Genomic DNA, 23,259 nt, shown 5'->3' on the forward strand with positions numbered 1-23,259 from the left:
TAATATATTTTGAATAGTGATCATGAGAGTTTTTGGGGAAAATGTGCTTATTTTACATTTATGTAATTTTGAGTTATTTTATTTTCAAATTTATTTTTATTTTTAAATGGTCAAGCTTAATTTCTTATGCATTTTCTAAATCAAAATGTGGTTTGTATAAAGAAAATGAAGCCTGGATATTCATGACAATTAAGAACTTGATTTCATAACTGTAATAATAATAATTTTTAATCAACATAGAAATACCATTATGTATAAATACTTACAATTTACATTGTATTATTTTTTGCATTATGTGAATTTGCAGTGTGATGTTATTTTTTTACATTAGTTGTCCCAAAGAGCAGTTGAATTTTTGTATGTGAGCTCTAGCGTGTTTAGTTTGTGTGGTGAGACGTGATGCGCATGCGTTCGTGAGATCGTCTGCGCCGCTCCGGCTGCGTCTGCATGTAACTGTTCTAATCACAGCTGAAGATCGTGGAGCATGATGGGTAATCACGCCTCCATGATCCCTTTTAAACACTAGTGAAGGGAAGTTCGGATCATTTTGAGTCTCTTTGAATCTTTTTTCGAGTCATTTCGTTCATTTTAGCAAAATATAATTAAAATGTTACGTGTTACTTACCTAACACATCTACTGCTTACTCAAACGATCACACTACAAACAATATAATGCTATAAGAAACAAGTTTAATTCATTTACCTGGGCCTTTAGTCTATGAATAGCTCACCTCAGCTCTTATCTGACAAGTCTTCAGGTTTGAGTCGTTCGTTCATCAATGCAGTCTGAGCTGGAAAGAGAATTGTTTAGTTCATCTCTCGAGTCTTTCAAGTCGTTCGTTCTTTTGTCACGTGACAGCATTGGGTAGAGAAATTAGTTAATTTACAACCTTCCTCATAAGCGGGTGCATAGTTGTTGTTATTATTATTATCATTATTATTTACTCTTACAGTTACATGATGTGTTTCTGGTCTCAAATTGTAGCTTTTTATTTCTTACAGTTCATAAATGTGTGAATTTCTGTCATGATGGTACTTTTCCATAACACTGAATGTGGTAATAAATAGCTGGTTATTATTATTAAGTCTCTTTCCGGCTCAGACTGCATAAGTTAAGCTTATGAGGCTGTCACGTGATGAACGAACGACTCAAACCCGAAGACTCGAGAGATGAACTAATCAATTCTCTTTCCGGCTCAGACTGCATTAGTTAAGCTTATGAGGCTGTCACGTGATGAACGAATGACTCGAAGACTCGAAACAGGTGAACTAATTCATGCACGCGACTGAACAAAACACTCCCCGAGACGACTCGTTCTTCCCGAGTCACATTAAAGATTCGTTCAAAATGAACGAATCGTTCAAGAACGACCCATTACTAAGCTGCCAAACGGAGGAGGACGGTTTGCACGTCTCAGCGGTTAAAGTAGTTAGCTTGTTAACAAGACAGCACTAATCCTGTTAGCATATGTGTGTAGAAATGCCAAGTCTTCAGTGTTAGCTTAGTCAACTAGACTCTACATTCCGCATTTAATGCGTCGCTGCCATTTGAGTTGAAACACTCCACTTTTATGTCTTAAGTTTTTTTGGGTTTTTTTCTTCTTCTTATGTACATTTCATGTATCATAACTTAAGTTTTGTTTTATTTCGGACACTTTTGAACACTATTGAGACCAAAATCATTGATGGATCATTCCTTTGCGTTTCTGATGCTGGAGTTGTTTTATTGTGTTTTTATTTGCCTAGATTATGATTATGTTTTGTACTGCACATTCCATGATGCCTGTCGGTACTGGTTCGATTCTGTACTGCGGTTGCAAATCCTGCACTGTTTCTGATTCAGACTGCAGCACTATCGCGTCACATGATCATGTTAACTGGAACACTGTGGATGAGAGTGCCTTCATCGACTAACGCCTGTTCACACTTCCTGTTTTCTTCTTGTTTTATTGGCCTTTTGTATATGAAAACAGCCGTATCTGTCTAATTTTATACATGCATATATATAAATATATCAAACTGAATGAAAGCGTCTGTTTCTTGTGTTTGTGTGTCTGACAGTGTGTATGGAAACTCACTGAAGAAAAAAAAAAAAAAAAGCTAATTGAGACTTTTTATCTTGTAATTTTGACATTTTTCTCAGAATTCTGATATAAACTCATAATTTTGAGTTGCAAACTTTTTTTATTGCGGGGTTAAAACCCTAACTCAAAATTGTGAGTTTATATCAGAATTCTGAGAAAAGGTCAAAATTGGAAGAAAAAGAGATATGAACTGAATATGGTGTATGAATATGAGGGAAAAATGTCAGCAAAAAAATGTCAACAATTGTCAGATATAAACTTGCGATTGTGAGAAAAAAGTCAGAATTGAAAGTTAAAAATTGCGAGAAAAATATCAGAAAGGTAAAAAGCTAGAATTGCGAGAGAAACTCGATTGTACGGGAAAAAAATCAGAGTTGAAAGTACAATTTTGTGATTGTGAGAAAAAAGTCAGAACTGTGAGATGTAAAAAGCTAGAATTGCGAGATATAAACTCAATTGTGAGGAAAAAAGTCAGAATTGAGAGAGATAAACTTGTGACTGCGAGAAAAAAAGTAACGCAAGATATAAGAAAAAATTCAGAATGGTGAAATATATTTTAAAAAAACTACAATTATCAGATATAAACTCACAATTGCGAGAAAAAGTCCGAATTGCAAAATATAAAAAATGCAAAATTGCAAGATATAAACTCACAATTGCAAGAAAAAAAAATCGGAATTGAGAGATATAAATGGTGATTGTACTGCGAGGCATAAAAAACTCAGAATTGCGAGATACATGGTGAAATGTATATATAAAAAAACTACAACTGCGAGATATAAACTGGCAATTGTGAGGAAAAAAGTCAGAATTGCAAGATATATATAAAAAGTAAAAATTTCGAGAGATGTAAACTCACAATTGAGAAAAAAGTGAAAATCGTAAGCTATAAAAAGCAATAACAGCAAGATATATTCTTGCAATTGAGAAAAAGTCAATTGCGAGATAAAAAATAGACCTGTGAGAAACTTAAATTGTGAGAAAGTCAGAATTGCGAAATTATATGATTGTGAGAAAAAAGAATTACGCATGTCCTGCAATTCTGACTTTATAACTCACAAAAGCAAGTTTCTATTTTGCAATTCTGATGAAAAAAGTCAGAATTACCTATTTTAAGTTTATATCTCGCAATTCTAATGAAAAAAGTTGGAAGTGTGAAATAAAAAGTCGCAATTATCTTTCAAGTGTTTTATTCCATAATGGCTTACTGGGACGTAATCAGCACAGACTCATTAAGGAATAAACACTTCAGCTGAATTTGTCTGAAAACATTGTAAGAACGGGTTTGTGTTTGTTTCCATGTTGGATGACCGTCTGCTCTTCATGTTTCCACATCAGCTGTGCTTTACACGGAATCTCTTGATTCTTAAGAGCTTTGAAAGAAACACGAAACACAAATATGACAAACATTTGCATTGAATGAATGAAAGGATTTCGTGTCGGTGAAGAATGTTATCTAGAGTTTGTCTGAAGTGGACGTGACTTAATGAGAAGGCAAACAAACACAAGTGAAGCTCTTCACCCACATTATAGCCGGCATCTCCAATGTCCTTCCTCAGAAGAATATCATCTGTAATCTGTGCCTTTGAAACACGGCAGACCGCATTCTCCCGGACCTTCAGCAACACCAATTACTGCCCTTTATTCCAGAAGGAAGTTCAGTGGAAGAATCTGAAACGTGTTTAATGTCAACATAGTCTTTCTCTGGAAACCATCTGGTCATGGATCTGTCTGACTGGACACAAGCTCATCATTTATAGCAGATGCTGTATAACATTTATTCTATGAATTCAAAGAAATATTTGTCAACTGATTTGAGCAAAAATAATTAATAAAATAATTTATCAACACACCTGTTCATAGTTCTCGAGGACAAAAAAAAAATTTATGAAATATTTTGTTTTGATTTATTCTGTATATTTTTAGCTAAAATATGACTATATCATTAATTAAAAAAACACATTCACATGTTCAAGGTTCTCTGATCAAGTCACAAAACAAAAAAAAGTAAGTTGATAAAAACAAACAAAAAATAAAGTAAAAAATAAAATGCATATATTTAATTTAATTTATTTTTGTATTTTACTGTATTTTTAATTTTTCTTGCTTTCATGAAATCACAAAGGCGAGTCTGGGAAATGCTGAATTACAGGATCAAAACCATCATTCACATACTGACTTTATTAAATATGAAGTCAACAACTAATTTTTATCTAAAGATTGAGATTGTTTCTAATTCATGGAAGGTATAGTTTCAACAAAAACACTGCATGTTAAGCATCTTCAGTCGGTCTCAGTTCATGCCTTTATGACGTGATGACAGATCAACGTCATTAATTTCATACCAGCTTTGCTTTCATTTGTGCAGTTCATTGCTGATATTAATCAGGTTGAGACATAAAAATGCAACATGAAGTGATAAAGTCTTTATTTAAATGTAACATCATACATACAAAGTGGTTAAAAACGTTCACAGTCTATAATGATTCAATTCACATTGGGATTTCCAGCAGTTCAAGTCCATAACTAGAAAATAAATCATTGTGTAATGATTTCACAAATACAAATGAAAGGAAATCAGCAATAATGTGACTGCTTGGCATTTCTGCTGCAGCTTCCGCAGAAGTTCTTCCTGTTTGTTAGTCGAATGGAGAATGAGGAACTGATTGTGTCATCATCTGGTCATTATCTAGTTCAGCTAGAAATCTCACATATCCACCTGAGTTTTACTGCAAGAACAGGTTTAGTCGCATTTAACAATGTGCGAGGCCTCCGGTTTCATTTGTTATTTTCATTGTACAAAACAGTCATTTATGATGATGTTGCAAAGTGGAATTTACGGAAGCTTGTTTCCTTAATGGAATTTAAAAAAGAAGGCAATTGCACATTTTTAGCTCACAATATGGATTTTTATCCCCTCATAATTCTGAGATTTAACTGAAATATCAATTCAGAATTGGGAGATTAGAAGTTGAAATAACCTTTTTTTTTTAAATTCTGTGGCAAAAAACAAAAAGGTCAGAATTGCTTTGAAGTATGAGATTCAAACTCAGAATTATGAGATATAAACTTGTTATCATGAGATATAAAACTCAGAATTATGAGATGAACAAATTTATGAGATATAAACTTGGAATTATGAGATATAAAATCAGAATTGTGAGATATAAACGTGGAATTACGAGATACAAACTGAATTATGAGATTTAAACTTGGTATTATGAGATATAAAAATCTGAATTATGAGGTAAAAACTCAGGATTATGAGATGTAAATTCCAAGTTTATATCTCATAATAATTCTGAGTATATATCTCATAATATTTCTGAGTTACAAACTCGGAATTGAGATACAAACTTGGAATTTTGAGATATAAACTCAGAATTGGAAGTAAAAAGAAAAAGGGAAAAAGTCAGAACTCAAAGAATTGCAAGAAATTTAGTAAGATGTTGCAATTCTGACTTTTGCAAGTTCATGAATGTTGCAAGTTCATATCTCATAATTTTGAAAACAGCTTTCCATTGGTGTTTGTTATCATAGTCATAAACGCACTGCTTTGTACCGAATGACTCGTGAGCCTGACAGATAGATGAAGGCGTGGGGAGGTGAGTGAGTTTGGGTCAGAGCCGCTGCAGGATGGTCACACAGCCGTGATAACTGAGGCAGCGCGTCAGCGGCTTCTCCTCCGTCAGTTTACCGCTCACCGGATCCAGCGCCCAGATCTGATCCACCGCAACCGAGTGTTCATTACGCCCGCCGACCACATACACCTTCCCATCACACGCGGTCAGTCCGCAGCCCTCCTGAAACACACACACACACACACACATGGTCAGGTCAGGTCAGGGTGTGTGTTACTGACGGTCAGTGAGCGCTGAGGCTGTGTCGCACCAGTGTGACGGGCAGCGCCGCAGCTTGGCTCCAGGAGTCTGTGAGGGGCGTATAGCAGTAGATCTGGTCCAGAAGACCTCCGGTCACGTAAATGCAGCCGTTGAGCGTCACGGCGCTGATGGAGCGCTGAGAGAACGGACAGGGCGACACGTATGACCATCTGTCGCTCACTGGGTCGTAACACTGGACCTGCAACACACATGATGAAGATCAGCGCTCAATAAACCTGCGCGCTCAACAACTCGCTTCACTACTCTGAAAAATCTCCTGCGGAAATCAACACAATGTGTGACACTGGACCACAAAACCAGTCATTAGGGGCAATTTTTTGCTGAATAAATAATCTTTCCATTGATGTATGGTTTGTTAGGATCGGACAATATTTGGCTGAGATACAACTATTTAAAAATCTGAGGGTGCAAAAAAATCTAAATATTGAGAAAATCACCTTTAAAGTTGTACAAATGAAGTTCTTCGCAATGCATATTACTAATCAAAAATTAAGCTTTGATATATTTACAGTAGGAAATTTACAAAATATCTTCATGGAACATGATCTTTACTTAATATCCTAATGATTTTTGGCATTTAAGAAATAAATGTGCTGTTTAATGGAAGATGTTGTTTATTTATTTGTTGTAAATTTCAGTGCTTCATATTTGACCAGACGTGTTCCTCCAGAGAAGCAGAGCTCGTCTCACCTGGTCAGTGTTGTTGTGTTCGCTCACAGCTCCTCCGATCACGTAGAGTTTCCCGCAGCAGCTGCTCAGAGCGGACGAACTGACCGGCAGCAGCAGGTCAGAAACACTCGTCCAGCTGTTCTCGTGCGGACTGTAGCGCTCCACACTGGACAGACGCTCACGGCCGTTATAACCGCCGACCACGTACAGCTGCAAACACACACACAGGCCGTGTTAAGGTGCTTTTAAAAGTATTGCATTACAATATTGCATTACTCCCTAAAAAAGTAATCTGATTACGTAACTCGCCTTACTTGGAATGCATTACCCCCAACACTGCACACAGATCAGCACACACACACACACACACACACACACACACACACTCAAACCCGTCTGACTGACCGCTCTCAGCTCAACTCACCTTCCCGCACATGGAGGTCATCTTGTGCCTCCAGCGGCCGCGGTTGAGCCCATGCACTCGCACCCACTGATTGAGCTGAGGCATGAAGCGCCACACATCTGCGCTGTTCAGCTGCCCGCCTGCACACACACACACACACACACACACATAACAACAAAGCTTTCATCAGCCAAACTAGACACAGAATTCAATCAATACATACATTCAATATCAATACATTCACATGTTCATGGTTCTCTGATGTTGGTTAATGATTACATGACATGCAATTAAACAAATCAATTATTAAGTGCTTCATTTTGATTGCTTTGTTTGATTATAATTGTTTATAATGCAACAATACAGTTAGGCCATGGTTCAATACATAGCTCGGTTTTTTAACCAAGGTTTTCGGTTCAGTTCTGGTGGCTTGGCATATCAGTGCATTTTGTGATTTGCAAATTAAAATGTGATTTAAAAAAAAAAAAAAAAAATTTCCATTCACACATCAACTAACCCTAAAAGTTAGATTACTATTATTTAAATGCATCACGTTCAAACCCTCAAGTTTTTATTTTGGCAGAATATTGGTGCAATGCTGTAAAATTCTCCCCCAAGAATGTTGCAGTTATGTGAATGTCATTGTAAATAAAGTGAATAGGGTGCACACCGCATTGCTAAAACTCATCTGTTATCAGATGCATCGGAGTGTAAATAAACACAGTGCTGCGTTTCACTCTGAAGCATGCGGCACAACCACAGCCTTTGATTTGATCTTAAATTCAGCTTATTATATAACTCATTCATTCTGCAGCCACATTTATTTATTTTAATTTCGCATTCGATTGAATTATTAGTCTTTCATCATCTCTCAAACCCGCATATAGGAAACCCTGCGTTAAACGCTCTGAAAACCGCTGTGAGTGATCTGTTTCTCACATATTTACATAACATCACTGAAGATGCCAGATTAAACATTAAATATGCCGGTTGAAACTGTATTTGAACACGGCAGCATTTATTCTCCCTCATTTCATTCCAAACCGAGATATTTTGAACCAAGCAACACTGGACTTTCATTGCAACTCTAAATATCTTCTTTTATGTTCCACAGAAGAATGAAAGCACACAGAATGCTGATTTCTGAACTAACAGTAGCCCGTAATCACACGAGATCATGGCACAGTGTTTGTCTGTGATCCAGATCGGATTCTCTGGAATCACGTGGCAAGTCCAGGCTGATGCTGGAGCTGATAGAGTAACACAGAAGCGCCACTGACGCGTGCAGACTGATCTGCAGAAACAGCATCACGGGTTTCTCAGCTGCATACACACAGAATCTTTCCTTGTCACACAGTTTCTGAAAGCTGTCACTCAAACAGCAGAAGCACACACCAAATCTGCAAAACCAGACACTGATTCCCAGCCTTTGACTCTCATCATAAAACACAACACACAATTCTCTATGCAACACACAAAAATCTGACAGGAATTAATATTATGCAAAGGTGTTTGCAAATGTTTGCTTTTGAGATGTGTTTGTGATATTTTGAATGCAGTGCTTCATTTTGCATTTTGTGTGTGCAATTCTTGGATTTGTGTGTGAAATTTAAAAAAAAAGAAAAAAGTAATCAGTCTTACTTTTTTGGATTCAAATGAGATCTTTTTGTAAACTATGACTAATCTTTTTGAGCTTTTCAAGGCTAGTCTGATCGGTTTACACAGACGCATCAGTGTGACGGATATGAAGGGAATGAGAAGCGTTTGGGACGTTGTATACCTGATATATAAATGTCGTTTTGAAGTTCACAGGCTGCAAACTCAGATTTGGAGTAACCGGGCAGAGCGGCGGCCAAGGTCCACTCTCCTGACGACACGTTCAGCTTCTCCGTGAAGGACAGTCTGGAGAAACCGTTCTTATCACAGCCACCGATCACAAAGATCATCTCAGCCCAGCCGGAGCGCCTGATCACACACACACACACACACACACACACACACACACACACATGATGTTCATTATTAATCAGTGATCAGCTGGTCAGCAGCAGTGCGTCTCATCTGTAGTTTATCATGGCGTCTGTGCAATAACAAGTAAAAAGTGTCGGCTGCTTGTATAACACATTCATCTATACTGTTGCTGCTGGGTTTTTTGTGTGTCATACTTTCGGTTCAGTTTTATGTTGATCTCAGTGCACTCTGTGCAACATATTTTGCAGATATCCAGGTAAACAAAATAGAAACTTTTTTTTTTTTAATTATGAGTTAATCTTTCTGGAACCTAATGCATCTACCGGTCTTAATTCACCCTTCTACAAATCAAGTCTTAAATCAGAGCAGAAAGTCTTAAATTCAGAAAGTCGAGGCATTATAGTTTTTTTCAATGGCTTACACACATTTTCAAAACTTTGCTTCCTTTTTTCAAAACTTCACACACAAATCCAAGAATTGCACACACAAAATGCCTCACATCTAATACCTCAAAATATCACAAACACATCTCAAAAGCAAACATTTGCAAACACCTTTGCCATAAAATTAATTCCTGTTAGATTTTTGTGTGTTACATAGAGAATTGTGTGTTGTGTTTTGCAAAAAGTTTTTAATGAAATTGAAAACTGAGTCAAAGGCTGATAATTAGTCTACGGTTTTGTATCAAAATTTTGTTCGTTTTTGCTTAAAACAAGCAAAAATATCTGCCAGTGGGTTAAGAAAAATAATCTTAATTCAAAGGCTGAATTCAAGATGATTTTTATTGCCCCATTGGCAGATATTTTTGCTTGTTTTAAGCAAAAACTAACAAAATTTTGATAATTTTTTAGAAAACAAGACTTAATATCTTAAATCATTTTACTTGTACAATAAATTCATCTTGATTCAAGAATTTTTAGATATTATACTAGAAAACAAGACAAAAATACTAAGTAAGTGAATAATTTTTTGTAGTGTGGTGGTCGGTTCTGCGCAGATTTTGCTCATCTCAAACAAACCTATTCTCAACCAAAATGCAACGGCTTTCTGACGTCAACCTGACGTTATATTGACGTCCGGTGCCTGCTGGGCTGGTTGAGATGCGGATGAAATGATGGAGACTCACCGGCGGGGTCTGGTGTGCTCCGACTGCACCTCCCGTCCGAAAGCGCGGTACATGCGCGCCTCCTGCAGCAGCGGCCGGAGCTCCGCACACTCCTGCACCAGCTCATCTGCCTCCAGCGCGCCGGTGAAGAACACCGGGTCCAGCAGAGGCAGGCGCAGCTGCTCCAGCAGCTCCCTGAGGTACTGTTTCCTCTCGTCCACCCGGTGACGGATCCAGCGGAGCGCGGCGGTCACCAGAACCTCCTCGGTCACCTGCAGACGCTCGCAGGCCAGCAGCTCCAGAACACGCGCTTTGGGCAGACCGAGGAACTCGTCGTGCCGCAGAACCTCCTGGAAATCCTGGTAGAGCAGCGTCTGGCACTGCTCCTGCAGCGGCCGCAGCACGTACACTGTAAAACATGAATCACGCACTGTAAATATGAATCATGCGCTGTAAATATGAATCATGCACTGTAAACATGAATCACGCACTGTAAATATGAATCATGCACTGTAAACATGAATCACGCACTGTAAACATGAATCACGCACTGTAAATCATGAATCATGCGCTGTAAAAAATGAATCATGTGCTGTAAAAAATGCGCTTTAAAACATGAATTATGCACTGTAAAACATGAATCACGCACTAAAAATTAATCATGCACTGTAAAACATGAATTATGCACTGCAAATATGAATCATGCACTGTAAAAATGAATCGTGCACTGTAAAACATGAATCATGCACTGTGAAACATGAATCATGCACTGTGAAACATGAATCATGCACTGCAAATATGAATCATGCACTGCAAATATGAATCATGCACTGTAAATATGAATCATGCACTGTAAAACATGAATCGTGCACTGTAAATATGAATCATGCGCTGTAAAAATGAATCATGCGCTGTAAAAACGGAATCATGTGCTGTAAAAAATGCGCTTTAAAACATGAATTGTGCACTGTAAAAAATGAGTCATGCACTGTAAATATGAATCGTGCACTGTAAAACATGAATCGTGCGCTGTAAAAACGGAATCATGTGCTGTAAAAAATGCACTTTAAAACATGAATTGTGCACTGTAAAAAATGAGTCATGCACTGTAAAACATGAATTATGCACTGGAAAACATGAATCATGTGCTGTAAAAAATGCGCTTTAAAACATGAATCATGCTCTGTAAAAATGACTCATGCACTGTAAAACATGCGTCATATTCTTCATGTGATTAGTTTGAGTTGCATCCTCTACTGTACAGACGTGAATTTCCTTCAGCCTGAGGCTTATTCATTTCACTTTTGGTGTGAAAGGGCTTTTACATTTGTAAAAGAAGAACTTTTTATATTAAAAACAAACAAGCAAGCCCTGCCTAGATTTAAAAAGTTACTTAAAAGCAACGTAAATTACTTTGCATAAAAAAGTAACTAAGTAACGTAATCAGTTACGTTTAACGCAATATTTTAATGCATTACTTTTGATTTTGTTATCATAATTCTGTAAGTGCATAGCTCATACCATACAGGCTGGCGAAGTCCATCAGCCCCAGGCAGTTAGAGTGGCTGACGCGCTCCTGCAGGAATTGCACGCAGGCTTTGGTCAGCAGAGGTATGTCCAGCCGATCCGCCGCGCTGAAGATGCTCTCCACGTTCTCCTCGTCCAGCTTCAGCCGTCCCTCGTACATGAAGTCCAGCAGGCTGTCCATGGCGTCGCTGGAGATGCCCTGCAGCTTGACCACAGACTGTCTGCTCTCCTGGAAGCTGCTGCTGAACATGGTGTGGAAGAAGTTGCTGCTGGCGCAGAGCGTGGCGCGATGGCACGGGAACTCGCAGCCGTCCACCTGCAGAACCACGTCTGTGAAGGTGCCGCTGCGCCGGTAAGCGTTTAGCACCTGCAGGATGTGCTCGGCGTGACACGAGCCCGAGCAGAAGCTGACCTTTGACCCGCCGTCGATCAGCTCGCATTTCGTGCTGAACCCCATTCTGGACGGATGAGTGACAACAGCGCTGCTTTAGTATCGCTAACTGAGATACTGTTACATTTATTAACAAAATAAATCAGCTTTTATATTTTAATTTTCTTTATTCATTTAATTTCGTTTAATTAATGTGAGCTCAAAAATTTCACACAGTTATTATAGTTCAAACTAAAATAAAATATTATTGTTACTTGAAACTGATGTTATTTTAGAGTCATTAAGATACTATTATAGTTTTTATTTTTTACCCTTTGGTTTTAAATTTAATTTTTTTTTGTTTTGTTTTGTTTTTTTAGTAGTTTTAGTTTTTTTTATATATTTATATAGTTTTTGAATTTCTGCTAATCAAATAGTTTAATTATAATTAAATTTTAATATTAGTTTTAATAATAAATTTCAGTGTTAGTTTTAGTTATTTTACTACATCAAGTTAAACAATTAAAATGAGATTATAATTTTTGCTTTGGTAATTAGCTGAAATAAAATAAGTTTAGGTTGTACAAATTTGTTTCAGTTAATGTTTATTTTATTTCAAGCAGGGTTACTGTACTTAACTAAAACTAACACCATACAAAGCATTTTGTTACTTTAAATAAACTTTAACTGGAATGAAATAAAATAAAATAATTTTATTTCAGCTAGTTGCCAAGGCAAATTTTTATCTATTTTAACTTGATGTAATAAAATAACTAAAACTAAAGCTGACATAAATAATTATTATACTTAATATAATAATATAATCTTTTGGAATATTATATTATTATACTTAATATAATATTCCAAAAGATTATATTTATTTTTAAAGATACACAAACAAAAGTATACATAAAATGACAACAACAAAGCATTGTACTGCAAACAAAAACGTACAATACGGAAAGATTTAAAAGACACAAAAACGAATAAAAATGACAAAAGCACAACAAAATAATTCAAACTCCAACTACAATTAAAATGAAAACCAAAAACATAACCAAAATAATATATAAACATAAATATATAACCAAAAATAAAACATATATATTATAATAGCAACTCAATGATACTAAAATAACACGTATTTCAAGTAACAAAAATGCTTTTATGGTTTTAGTGAAACCATACTGTGTGAAATTGACATGCTAAATTTTTATGAGCTCTTAATTACATAAAAATAAAAGATAATTTGTACACTGCAGGAGCAAAAAGGTGATTAAAAATTATAAAAATTCAACAAACACTCTGTGGTCACATTATGCATCAACTATCCAAAACTGACAGCAAATTTTCACAGTTATTCAATGTTTGCTGTCTTTCAACTCTATTTGCATAAATGCAATAAATTATTATAAATGCAAAACAGTCTTGAAAAGAAATGGCTCAGGATTGTTGGATGAACATAGATATAATAGTATCAGAGCTCACCTGTGTGAAGGACGAGTGTTCAGGTAAGAACTGAATGCCGCGTCACCTGTCAACATTTATAGCTCTGTGTGGGAGGAGCTTATACACATAAACAAGCAGTGCTGTCACTGACTACTGTGGAAACTCATTTCCTGTTCCCATTAAATTAACTTCCCTTCCCTGTTTGCTAGTAGTGCTTCACTGTAAACCGGTTACATAGCCTGCTGCGTTTAAGCATGAACTCACTGCTGTCAAGTTTTGAGAGTTTATGAATGTCACATCTATAACTGTTATAATATTGACTTTTATAAAACAGACCAATCTGTTTGTAATTATAGAATTGTGATAAACACACATTCTGTGAAACTGTTTATTTAGCATTTGGGAGTTTTTGATTTAATAATCCGATTTTTACTGCAGTGTAATTTTATATTAATATTTAAGCTAGTAGTCATTTCACATTTTAGAAGTGAAATTAAAATATCAATTTACATCATAAATAATTTAGCAGGCATGAAATACTAGCCCTTGAGTTTCTTCAAAGGTAAAAGCAAACAGGTCATTGTGATAAAATCTTTAGTTTCATTATCAGATCAGGCTGGTTACGAAATGTCACTCTAATGCTTGAAATAATCTTTTCTACAGCAATATTAGGACAATTGATGCTGATTTAAAGTATATAAAGTTAAAAGCGAATTAGAAACTAAAAATATTACGATTGTTTGTAATTTCAGTTCTTCGTAATAAAGTGTTGACATATCCAGCATATTCAGTTATCAGACACGACTGGAGCTTCAGATGGGACTGGCTTCTATGGTCAGATCAAACTAAAAAAATGAGCTTTTTAGCAGCAAACACTCAAGATGGGTTTAAAAAGTACCCCATGTGTACAATGAAATATACTGCTGTATTTGTGATGTTGTGGCCTATATTTCTGCTGGAGGTCCTGGACATCTTGTTTAGACACATGGCATCATGGATTCTATCAAATACCAACAGATAAAAAATCAATAAGTGACTGACTCTGTTAGAAATCTTATAATGAGCTATGTTTGGATCTTCCAACCGTACAATAATCCAAACACAAACCTCAACAACAACACAAAAATGGGTCACTGAGCACAAAACCAAGCTTCTGCTGGCCGTTCCAGTCCTCTGACCTGAACCCTGTAGAACATGAGTGACCTGAAGAGAAGAAGCTGTGAATCTAAAGGGTCTGGAGTGATTCTGGATGAAGGAATGGTCTCTGATCTCTCGTCAGGTGTCTCTAACCTCATCAGACATTATAGGAGAACATTTAGAGCTGTTAAACTGAAAGTATTGAATAAAAGGGTGCCGTTAATTGTGGCCAATGTGTATTAGAGAAAAACATTTATTTCATAATGATATTTCCCCCCATTTTAAATTCTTATTGTCCAATGAAAGGTTAGATTTTTGTTAATTTTTTAATAAAAGATCAAAAGGATTAACAATGCAGATTAATTTTAGCCTTCTTTGATCATACACTCTTAAAAGTGCTGGGTTATTTCTGTAAACACATAGTTGGGTTGCTCATGCTGGGTCAAATGGACTGTAAGGGGTTCTTTCACCACTGAACACCTGGGTTGGGTTATTTTGACCCAACCGGTTTATTTATTTTTCCTCTTCATCGAATTTTCTGGGTTCTTCACTCGTGTCGTCGTCAGATGGTCACGTAATTCGCAGCAAGCAGGATTATAAGGTAAATTAATATGATGATATGATTATTTGCCTCTGTTTTTAATAAGCTGTGGTAAAAGCACAGCACACTGATTTCATGGTTAATGTGATATTTGATCTGTCGCTGTGCGGGTTAAAGTTAGCATTATTCTGTGAATGATTATAGCCGCCTATCAAAAAAGGCCTCAACAATCTCTTTATAGTTATATAAAAGTTATGTATATATATGTGTGTGTGCGTGCAAAGTTGTATATACTTATTTTAACGTCTCATGGAAAAGGTAGGCGTTAGGTCAGAAACAGGGGTAAGTTCAGTTAACTTACTGTCTGTGTAACGTTTCTGTATGGCTTTGTAATGTTTTGTCAGAATTAGATAATTTCGTACTAAGATTTATCTTTTAAGGTCTTTTTTTCAAGTTAATGTCTGCGACATGCCGAATCCAACTTCCATTTTCGCGCTCTTTTTTCCTCAGGTAACGTTAGCTTAATAGCTAACGATATTACTGGTATGTAATATTATTCTTAAATGGTATTATTATTCTTAAATATTGTTACTTAAATGTAATGTCGTCTTAGCTACAGTATGTAAAGTTAGACTTAATCTCTCATGGTGTATGAGGTCCTTTTACTCTTCCTCTGTTTTAGCGAATGCTTATGTTGCTTTATCAGGACACAAGAGGTTTATTCAGGTTAACAATGTAAGTGTCACGAATCTGGTCTGCACTCCCGGTCACTCACCACTAGAGGTCACCAGCTCACCACATGGACTTTCACACCACACATCACATGGACTGCATTTCCCATCAGCCATCTCACCAATCACACGCACACAGCTGTCACCAATCATTCATTGCACTAATCACATGCACACCTGATCACACAGCATCACTGATCACACACACTATTTCTACCCTGGACATTCTCTCCCTCGTTGCCGAGTATTGTATGCATTATCGCTGCTCTACGAAGTCCCGTTGGTTTCCCTAGTTTTGCCTCGCCTCGCCTCGCCTTGGTTGGATTGTGTTTGCCCCTGCCTGGACTATCGCTGACGTTTTGACTACCTCTCCTGTCTCGCCCCCTTGGATACTGTTCGCCTATCATCGACCCACGCTTGTCTTAGATCACTCTTCGTCTCGTCCTTGTTATACCTGTTTGCTGTTATTTGACCCTGCCTGTACGACCACGTCTCTTGCCAATAATAAAGTCTGCAAATGGATCCGCACGCCTCTCGTCTCGTCAGCTCCGTAACAGAATACTCGGCCACACAAGGATCCAGCGGCTTTTCAGATGGACACTGGCCAGGTATGGATACTGCAAGACTGTTATTGACCCTCAAGCAGGGCTTGCGATCGCTCGAGGAATATGTACAAGAGTACTTAGATATAGCCTATTTTGCTGATCTACCGGACTGTGTACTGATAGACTTTTTTTGTGAGGGCATTAACCAGCCGCTCAAATCAGTATTAACCCTTGAAGGTCCCCGTTCGTCTTTAATGGAGTTTATGGATTATGCTCTATTGACTGTGGGTTCATCGTTCACTGTGGGTGCCGCGGAGGAACGCGACACCGCACTTAATTGTATGATCACAACCGCGCAGAACACGCTCACAAAATGGCGGTGCCAGCGGAACCCGTTCACAAAATGGCGGCCACAGCAACACCCCGTCATGTTCTTGCTGCCAGTAATGAGCCAGGTCAAGTCACAGTCGATCTTAAAGAGCCCAGTCAAGTCACCGTTGATTTTCATGAATCCAGTCAAGCTACCGCTGATCGTCATGAGTCTAGCCAAGTCACAGCTGATCTCCAAGAACCAAGTCAAGTCACGGTTGATGTCAGAGAGTCAAGCCAAGTCACAGTGGGTCGTCATCAACCAAAGCACGCCGCAGCTGTCCGTCCAGGGTCACAGCACGTCGCAGCTGTCCGTCCAGGGTCACAGCACGTCGCAGCTGTCCGTCCAGGGTCACAGCACGTCACAGCTGTCCGTCCAGGGTCACAGCACGTCACAGCTGTCCGTCCAGAGTCTCAGCACGTCTCAGCTGATCTCCTAAAGTCAAGTCAAGACACAGCTGCTCGTCCAGAGTCACAGCGTCACGTCTCCGCTGACCGTCCAGAGTCACAGCGTCACGTCTCCGCTGACCGTCCAGAGTCACAGCGTCACGTCTCCGCTGACCGTCCAGAGTCACAGCGTCACGTCTCCGCTGACCGTCCAGAGTCACAGCGTCACGTCTCCGCTGACCGTCCAGAGTCACAGCGTCACGTCTCCGCTGACTGTCCAGAGTCACAGCGTCACGTCTCCGCTGACCGTCCAGAGTCACAGCGTCACGTCTCCGCTGACCGTCCAGAGTCACAGCGTCACGTCTCCGCTGACCTTCCAGAGTCGGGTCACGTCCGGGCTGACACACTCAGATCATCAAGGTCAGTCTTTCGTTATCCCAGTCTGATATCCAGTGTGAGGGATTCACCGCTGGTGTCTGCACGCACAGCTGGTATCCCCAAACTCACTCACTCTAACCCTCCTGTTCCTGAACTGATTCTCCTGTCTGAAACACTTCCCCTGATGGGGATCGCATTTTGGTGTGTTTGGGCTGCGTACACCACCACAGAACTCCCAGAGGTGGCGGCATCCACTATGATTTCTCTAGAGGTGGCGGCTGACGCTGCAGAACCTCCTGAGGTAGTGGCGCTCACTGCTGTGTTCCCGGAAGTGATGGTGCCCGCTGCAGTTTCTCCAGAGGTGGCGGTACATGCTGCAGAACCTCCCGGCCAGCGGTGCTCACTTGCCCCTTGTATGGTGGTGGCGCCCAGTAATGTACTCTCAACCTGTTATGTGGCGGTCGAAGAGACCGTTACTAAATTCTCCCTGTGTCCTGAGGTTACTGCTGTAGAACCTCCAGAGGTGGCGGCAGCTGCTGCAGAACCTCCAGAGGTGTCAGCAGTAGCTGTCAATGAACTCTCGTTCTGTCCTGTCACGGCTATGGAGGCCGCCAACAAACTCTCGTTCTGTCCTGGCACGGCTATGGAGGCCGCCAACAAACTCTCGTTCTGTCCTGTCACGGCTAGAGGCCGTCAATGAACTCTCGTTCTGTTCTGTCACGGCTATGGAGGCCGTCAATGAACTCTCGTTCTGTTCTGTCACGGCTATGGAGACGTCAATGAACTCTCGTTCTGTCCTGTCACGGCTATGGAGACGTCAATGAACTCTCGTTCTGTCCTGTCACGGCTAGAGAGGCCGTCAATGAACTCTCGTTCTGTTCTGTCACGGCTATGGAGGCCGTCAATGAACTCTCGTTCTGTCCTGTCACGGCTAGAGAGGCCGTCAATGAACTCTCGTTCTGTTCTGTCACGGCTATGGAGACGTCAATGAACTCGTTCTGTCCTGTCACGGCTAGAGGCCGTCAATGAACTCTCGTTCTGTTCTGTCACGGCTATGGAGGCCGTCAATGAACTCTCGTTCTGTCCTGTCACGGCTATGGAGACGTCAATGAACTCTCGTTCTGTCCTGTCACGGCTATGGAGGCTGTCAATGAACTCTCGTTCTGTCCTGTCATGGCTATGGAGGCTGTCAATGAACTCTCGTTCTGTTCTGTCACTGCTATAAGAACGAACCATGAACTTCCTGTGTTCCCTACCCCAGTCCTTGTGTCTGTGCATGTTCTGTCTTCTCCCTGTGTCTCCTTCCTCCCTAGGTCCCAGGCTCTGCTGTGGGTTCCTGATCCGTCGTGGTGGGCTCCTGCTCTATCTGCGCCACCGTGGTGGTCTTCGGGTCCGTCTGCTCCGCTCTGGTGGTCTTCTGCTCCACCTGTTCCACCCGCTCCGCTGTGGTGGTCCACTATCTGGCTCTGATGGTCTTCTGCGCCGCCTTGGTGGGCTCAACCTCCGTCTGGTCCGCCCTGGTGGGCTCAACCTCCGTCTGGTCTGCCCCGGTGGGCTCAACCTCCGTCTGGTCCGCCCTGGTGGGCTCGTGTTCTGTCGGCTCCGCCCTGGTGGGTTCCAGTCCCGTCCACTCTGCCCTGGCTTCCTGCTCTGCCAGCTCTACCTCGGTCCCAGATCACTCCCTTGCCACAAGGACCTGGCCCTCCATCCCTCCCCCTGTTCCGCCTCCGCTCCACCTCCCTCCTGGATCATAGACTGTGTGGAGCGTCTGGAAAGCCGCTCTTTGGGGGGGGGCTCTGTCACGAATCTGGTCTGCACTCCCGGTCACTCACCACTAGAGGTCACCCGCTCACCACATGGACTTTCACACCACACATCACATGGACTGCATTTCCCATCAGCCATCTCACCAATCACACGCACACAGCTGTCACCAATCATTCATTGCACTAATCACATGCACACCTGATCACACAGCATCACTGATCACACACACTATTTCTACCCTGGACATTCTCTCCCTCGTTGCCGAGTATTGTATGCATTATCGCTGCTCTACGAAGTCCCGTTGGTTTCCCTAGTTTTGCCTCGCCTCGCCTCGCCTCGCCTCGCCTCGCCTCGCCTCGCCTCGCCACGCCACGCCAGCTCCGTAACAGTAAGTTAGAGAAGCCATGTAAAGTGTTCTTTATATGTTACTGTTAGAAATAATAATTTGGTATTTGAGATTGATGAATAATAGGCAGATCACTGGATTTCCAGGCTGGCATACTGTATGGTTTTGCAAGCTTTTAACCCAGTTTTTCATCCTTATTTTACAGAATCTGTTTTGCCTCCCAAAAAAAAAGGAGAAATGGTGGATTCGCAGCAATGGGTCTATAAGCATACCAGAAATCTTGAAGGAGTTCCCCAGGCTTCTAGGAAAACTTGGCATAGTAAGAAATAATTTTGATTTTATGGTGTCGTTTACATAAATTTGAAATGGTTAAATTTGTTAGTGGGGTTGTACAGATAGACGATAGTATAGTGTATTGACGATAGTCAGAGATATCGCTGAAACTTTTGCACAGTACTGTGTATATGTGTATATATATATATTGGGGGCTTTAAATACCCCATAATTTATGCCGTGGTGGGATGAGACCCAGTTCACAGGAAAACCCTGATGGTTTGGCTGATTTCCATGAAATACACTTAAACGTTATTTAAGTCAACTTAAATGTTACAACTTGTAAAAGACTAAGTGTGTGTAATTAACAGGTGGCGTGGGGACCGACATGGTGATGCATTCCTGCACATTCTGTGCCTTGGTGACGAGACGACGACCTCACACACCTTCTCCATTGTTTCGGGGCATGCCATTGAAATGTACTTGTTGCTTGAGGCTGTTTATCTTCCTTCCTGGGAATTTCTCCAGCATGCAGTATATCATATTGATGGACACGAGTCTTCATGTGTCAACTATTTGAGGGCAACTGTTTTTTCTGGCCACTTGTAACGTTGTAATTTTTTGTCACATGTATTGTCTGTTGTAGGTCTCTTTGTTTGGCTTAGTTTTAATGGCACAATGTTTGGACTGATTCTCATGTGGCAATAATTAATTTCATAGTGTTATGATGCTGCAGTGTTGACAAAGAATAGGAATCTACAGTATTACAGAAAAATAATAATTTTACATTCCTTTGTGATTATTTATTATTATTGGTAAATATAAAGATAGCAAGGCAATGAGACAACAAATAACACAATGTTTGGGTAATGTTTAACCCAGAAACACAGTTAACCTGACCTACTGGTTGGGTCAAATAAACAACCCAGCATTCTGGGTCAAATGGTTAAACCCAGCACTTGGGTCAAAACAACCCAGCGAGTGTTCTGTCCCATTGTTACCCAACGACTGGGTTAAAGTTGGGTTATTTTTTAATAGATTATAATGATTCAATAATGTTTTTAATAGAAAGTTGTGACATGTCAGTGTGTGTGTGGTCAAAATTATTCAAACCCTTGGTGAATATGATCAAAGTAGTCTGTGAAAATAACTCCGCATTGTTTATACATTTAATCTTTCATTCAAAATTTGTAAAAAAAAATCTAACCTTTAAGCAAAGAAAAACAAAAAAAAGTAAAAGTGGGGGAAAATATTTTTCTCTAGCACACAGTGGCCACAATTATTGGTACCCCTAAAAAATTCTTATGATTGAAATATCTCTGAAGTATATTCCCATTCATATTTGCATTTGTTTTTTGTTTTTTTCTCACCAGGGTGATTATGAACATGTAATTATCCAGCCATGGCTTCCTGTTTCACAGAAATATAACACAAGAGGAACACAAAGCCCAAATTCCCTTAATCATCCATCACAATGAGTAAAATCAAAGAATGTATTTCTGATGTGCAGCAAAAGATTGTGAAATTTCAGAATGAGTCCAAACAGCTGATAAAAACATCACAATAATCCACACCACTCCAGTCCATCAGTTAACATCTGGAGAAGACAAAAACTGAAACTAATCCAGCATTAAGATTTTTTTTTAAAAACTAAAATACGAGTCTATAATCCATAATAACGCTGTTCCCAAATAATTTACAGTGCATTTAATTTCTGCATGTTTGGATTTGGTTGGACTATTTATGTGTTGCGCACAAGCAAATTTCCACACAATTTCAGAAACAGAATCCACTCTGACCCGAGGCTGTTCTGAGGTCAGTGATGTGATGAAACAGCCGCTAGATGGAGACACACGCCGCCGGGTCACTGAGCGACTGCGAGCACCAGAAGGCTGTCAATCAGCAGAGCGTTGGTTATTAGAAACGCCACATCATAGTGAGAACTAATCATAAGATATCTGGATCATAAGTGTTGTGTTTACCTGCTGATCACACGCGTCTGCGCTGACAGCGCGTGATGACGCGACGCGCGCTTTGTGGCTTCGCGTGTCGCAACGGTGCTTTCTCTGCCTTCGACGCGACAGAACACGAGCTGCGCGCGAGAAGCGACGCGCTCAGAGAGTTTTTGCTGGGAGCCGACGCAAACGATGCCGCGACGCTTCCGACGCGCGTTCCAACCCGCGGCTTTAGGTGTTGTTCTACTTGAATTTAAGCAGCACTTACATTAAAGTTCAAAAAGAAAGACAAAATGAAATAAAAAAGATTCTGGAAGCTGGCAGTGTTTGTAGAAGATGCATCATTACGATTTTACAGCCCTTGCGAAAATTAACCATGGTTTTACTACAAATAAAAAAAAAAAAAAAAATCTTGGTTACTATACTTAAACCATGCAACCACAAATTTAAACATGGTTTTGCTACACTCACCATAGTTTTACCATGGTATTTGTAGTAAAACTGTGGTTATAGTAGCCTAATGGTAATCAATACGCAAAAAAAAAAACATGGCTACTACACTTTTACTACAATAAAACCATGGTTGATTTTCATAAGAGAGTAGCCTAGGTTAATAAGGAACTGTGTTTAAAATTATTTAGGAACAGAGAGAGAGAGAGCGACACACGCACACACACACACACACACACGCACTCACGCACTCACACTCACACTCACTCACACACACACACACACACTCTCACACACACACACACACACACTCATGCACTCGCACTCACACACACACACACTCACACACACACACACACTCACACACACACACACACACGCACTCACACTCACTCACACACACACACACACACACACTCACGCACACACACACGCACTCACACACACACACACACACACGCACTCACACTCACGCACTCACACACACACACGCACTCACACTCACGCACTCACACTCACACTCACTCACACACACATACACACTCACACACACACACTCACGCACTCACACACACACACACACACTCACACACACACACTCACACACACACACACACACACACACTCACGCACTCACACTCACACACACACACGCACAACCTGATATTGCCAAGTGCAACGTGTTCCTGGGTCAACATATTTTGTTGACCCTGGAACAACATTTTAATCCAAAAATATAATCTTAACCATATTCCTACACCTAAACCTAACTTTACCCATGAGTAATCCCTAAAATCAGAGGAACTGATAGATGGATTACACTGATGTACAAACACCAAACACTGATTGTAATCCTAAACTTCACAAAAATTATAAACTGGTTCTTGAAATCTGATTGGT

At 40.0% G+C, this 23,259-nt stretch overlaps 2 protein-coding genes and 1 long non-coding RNA gene across 3 annotated transcripts in view; 2 read left to right on the forward strand and 1 right to left on the reverse strand.

The window, feature by feature from the left end:
- Positions 1–2,029, forward strand: part of mpzl1l (myelin protein zero-like 1 like) — a 10,404-nt gene extending 8,375 nt beyond the window's left edge. Inside the window, exon 6 of the mRNA XM_058789876.1 lies at positions 1–2,029. This exon is cut by the window's left edge and continues 937 nt beyond it. The gene's annotated coding sequence lies outside the window, so the exon portion shown is untranslated.
- Positions 2,030–5,055: 3,026 nt separating this feature from the next.
- klhl35 (kelch-like family member 35) lies at positions 5,056–13,590 on the reverse strand. The gene is made up of 8 exons (XM_058788339.1): positions 13,520–13,590; positions 11,656–12,119; positions 10,156–10,543; positions 8,839–9,023; positions 7,080–7,198; positions 6,677–6,865; positions 5,976–6,164; positions 5,056–5,887 (listed from the first exon to the last, which is right to left on the reverse strand). Exons 1-8 carry the CDS (start codon positions 13,573–13,575, stop codon positions 5,705–5,707), a joined length of 1,773 nt encoding a protein of 590 aa, XP_058644322.1. The 5' UTR covers positions 13,576–13,590; the 3' UTR covers positions 5,056–5,704.
- Positions 13,591–18,623: 5,033 nt separating this feature from the next.
- On the forward strand, positions 18,624–20,869 carry LOC131548347 (uncharacterized). Its single transcript, XR_009273124.1, has 3 exons — positions 18,624–19,723; positions 19,887–20,000; positions 20,326–20,869. It is a non-coding gene; the product is annotated as an uncharacterized LOC131548347 (long non-coding RNA).
- Positions 20,870–23,259: the final 2,390 nt, after the last annotated feature.

The sequence above is a fragment of the Onychostoma macrolepis genome, chromosome 10, assembly GCF_012432095.1.
Source record: "Onychostoma macrolepis isolate SWU-2019 chromosome 10, ASM1243209v1, whole genome shotgun sequence".
In the NCBI taxonomy this organism is placed as follows: Eukaryota; Metazoa; Chordata; class Actinopteri; order Cypriniformes; family Cyprinidae; genus Onychostoma; species Onychostoma macrolepis.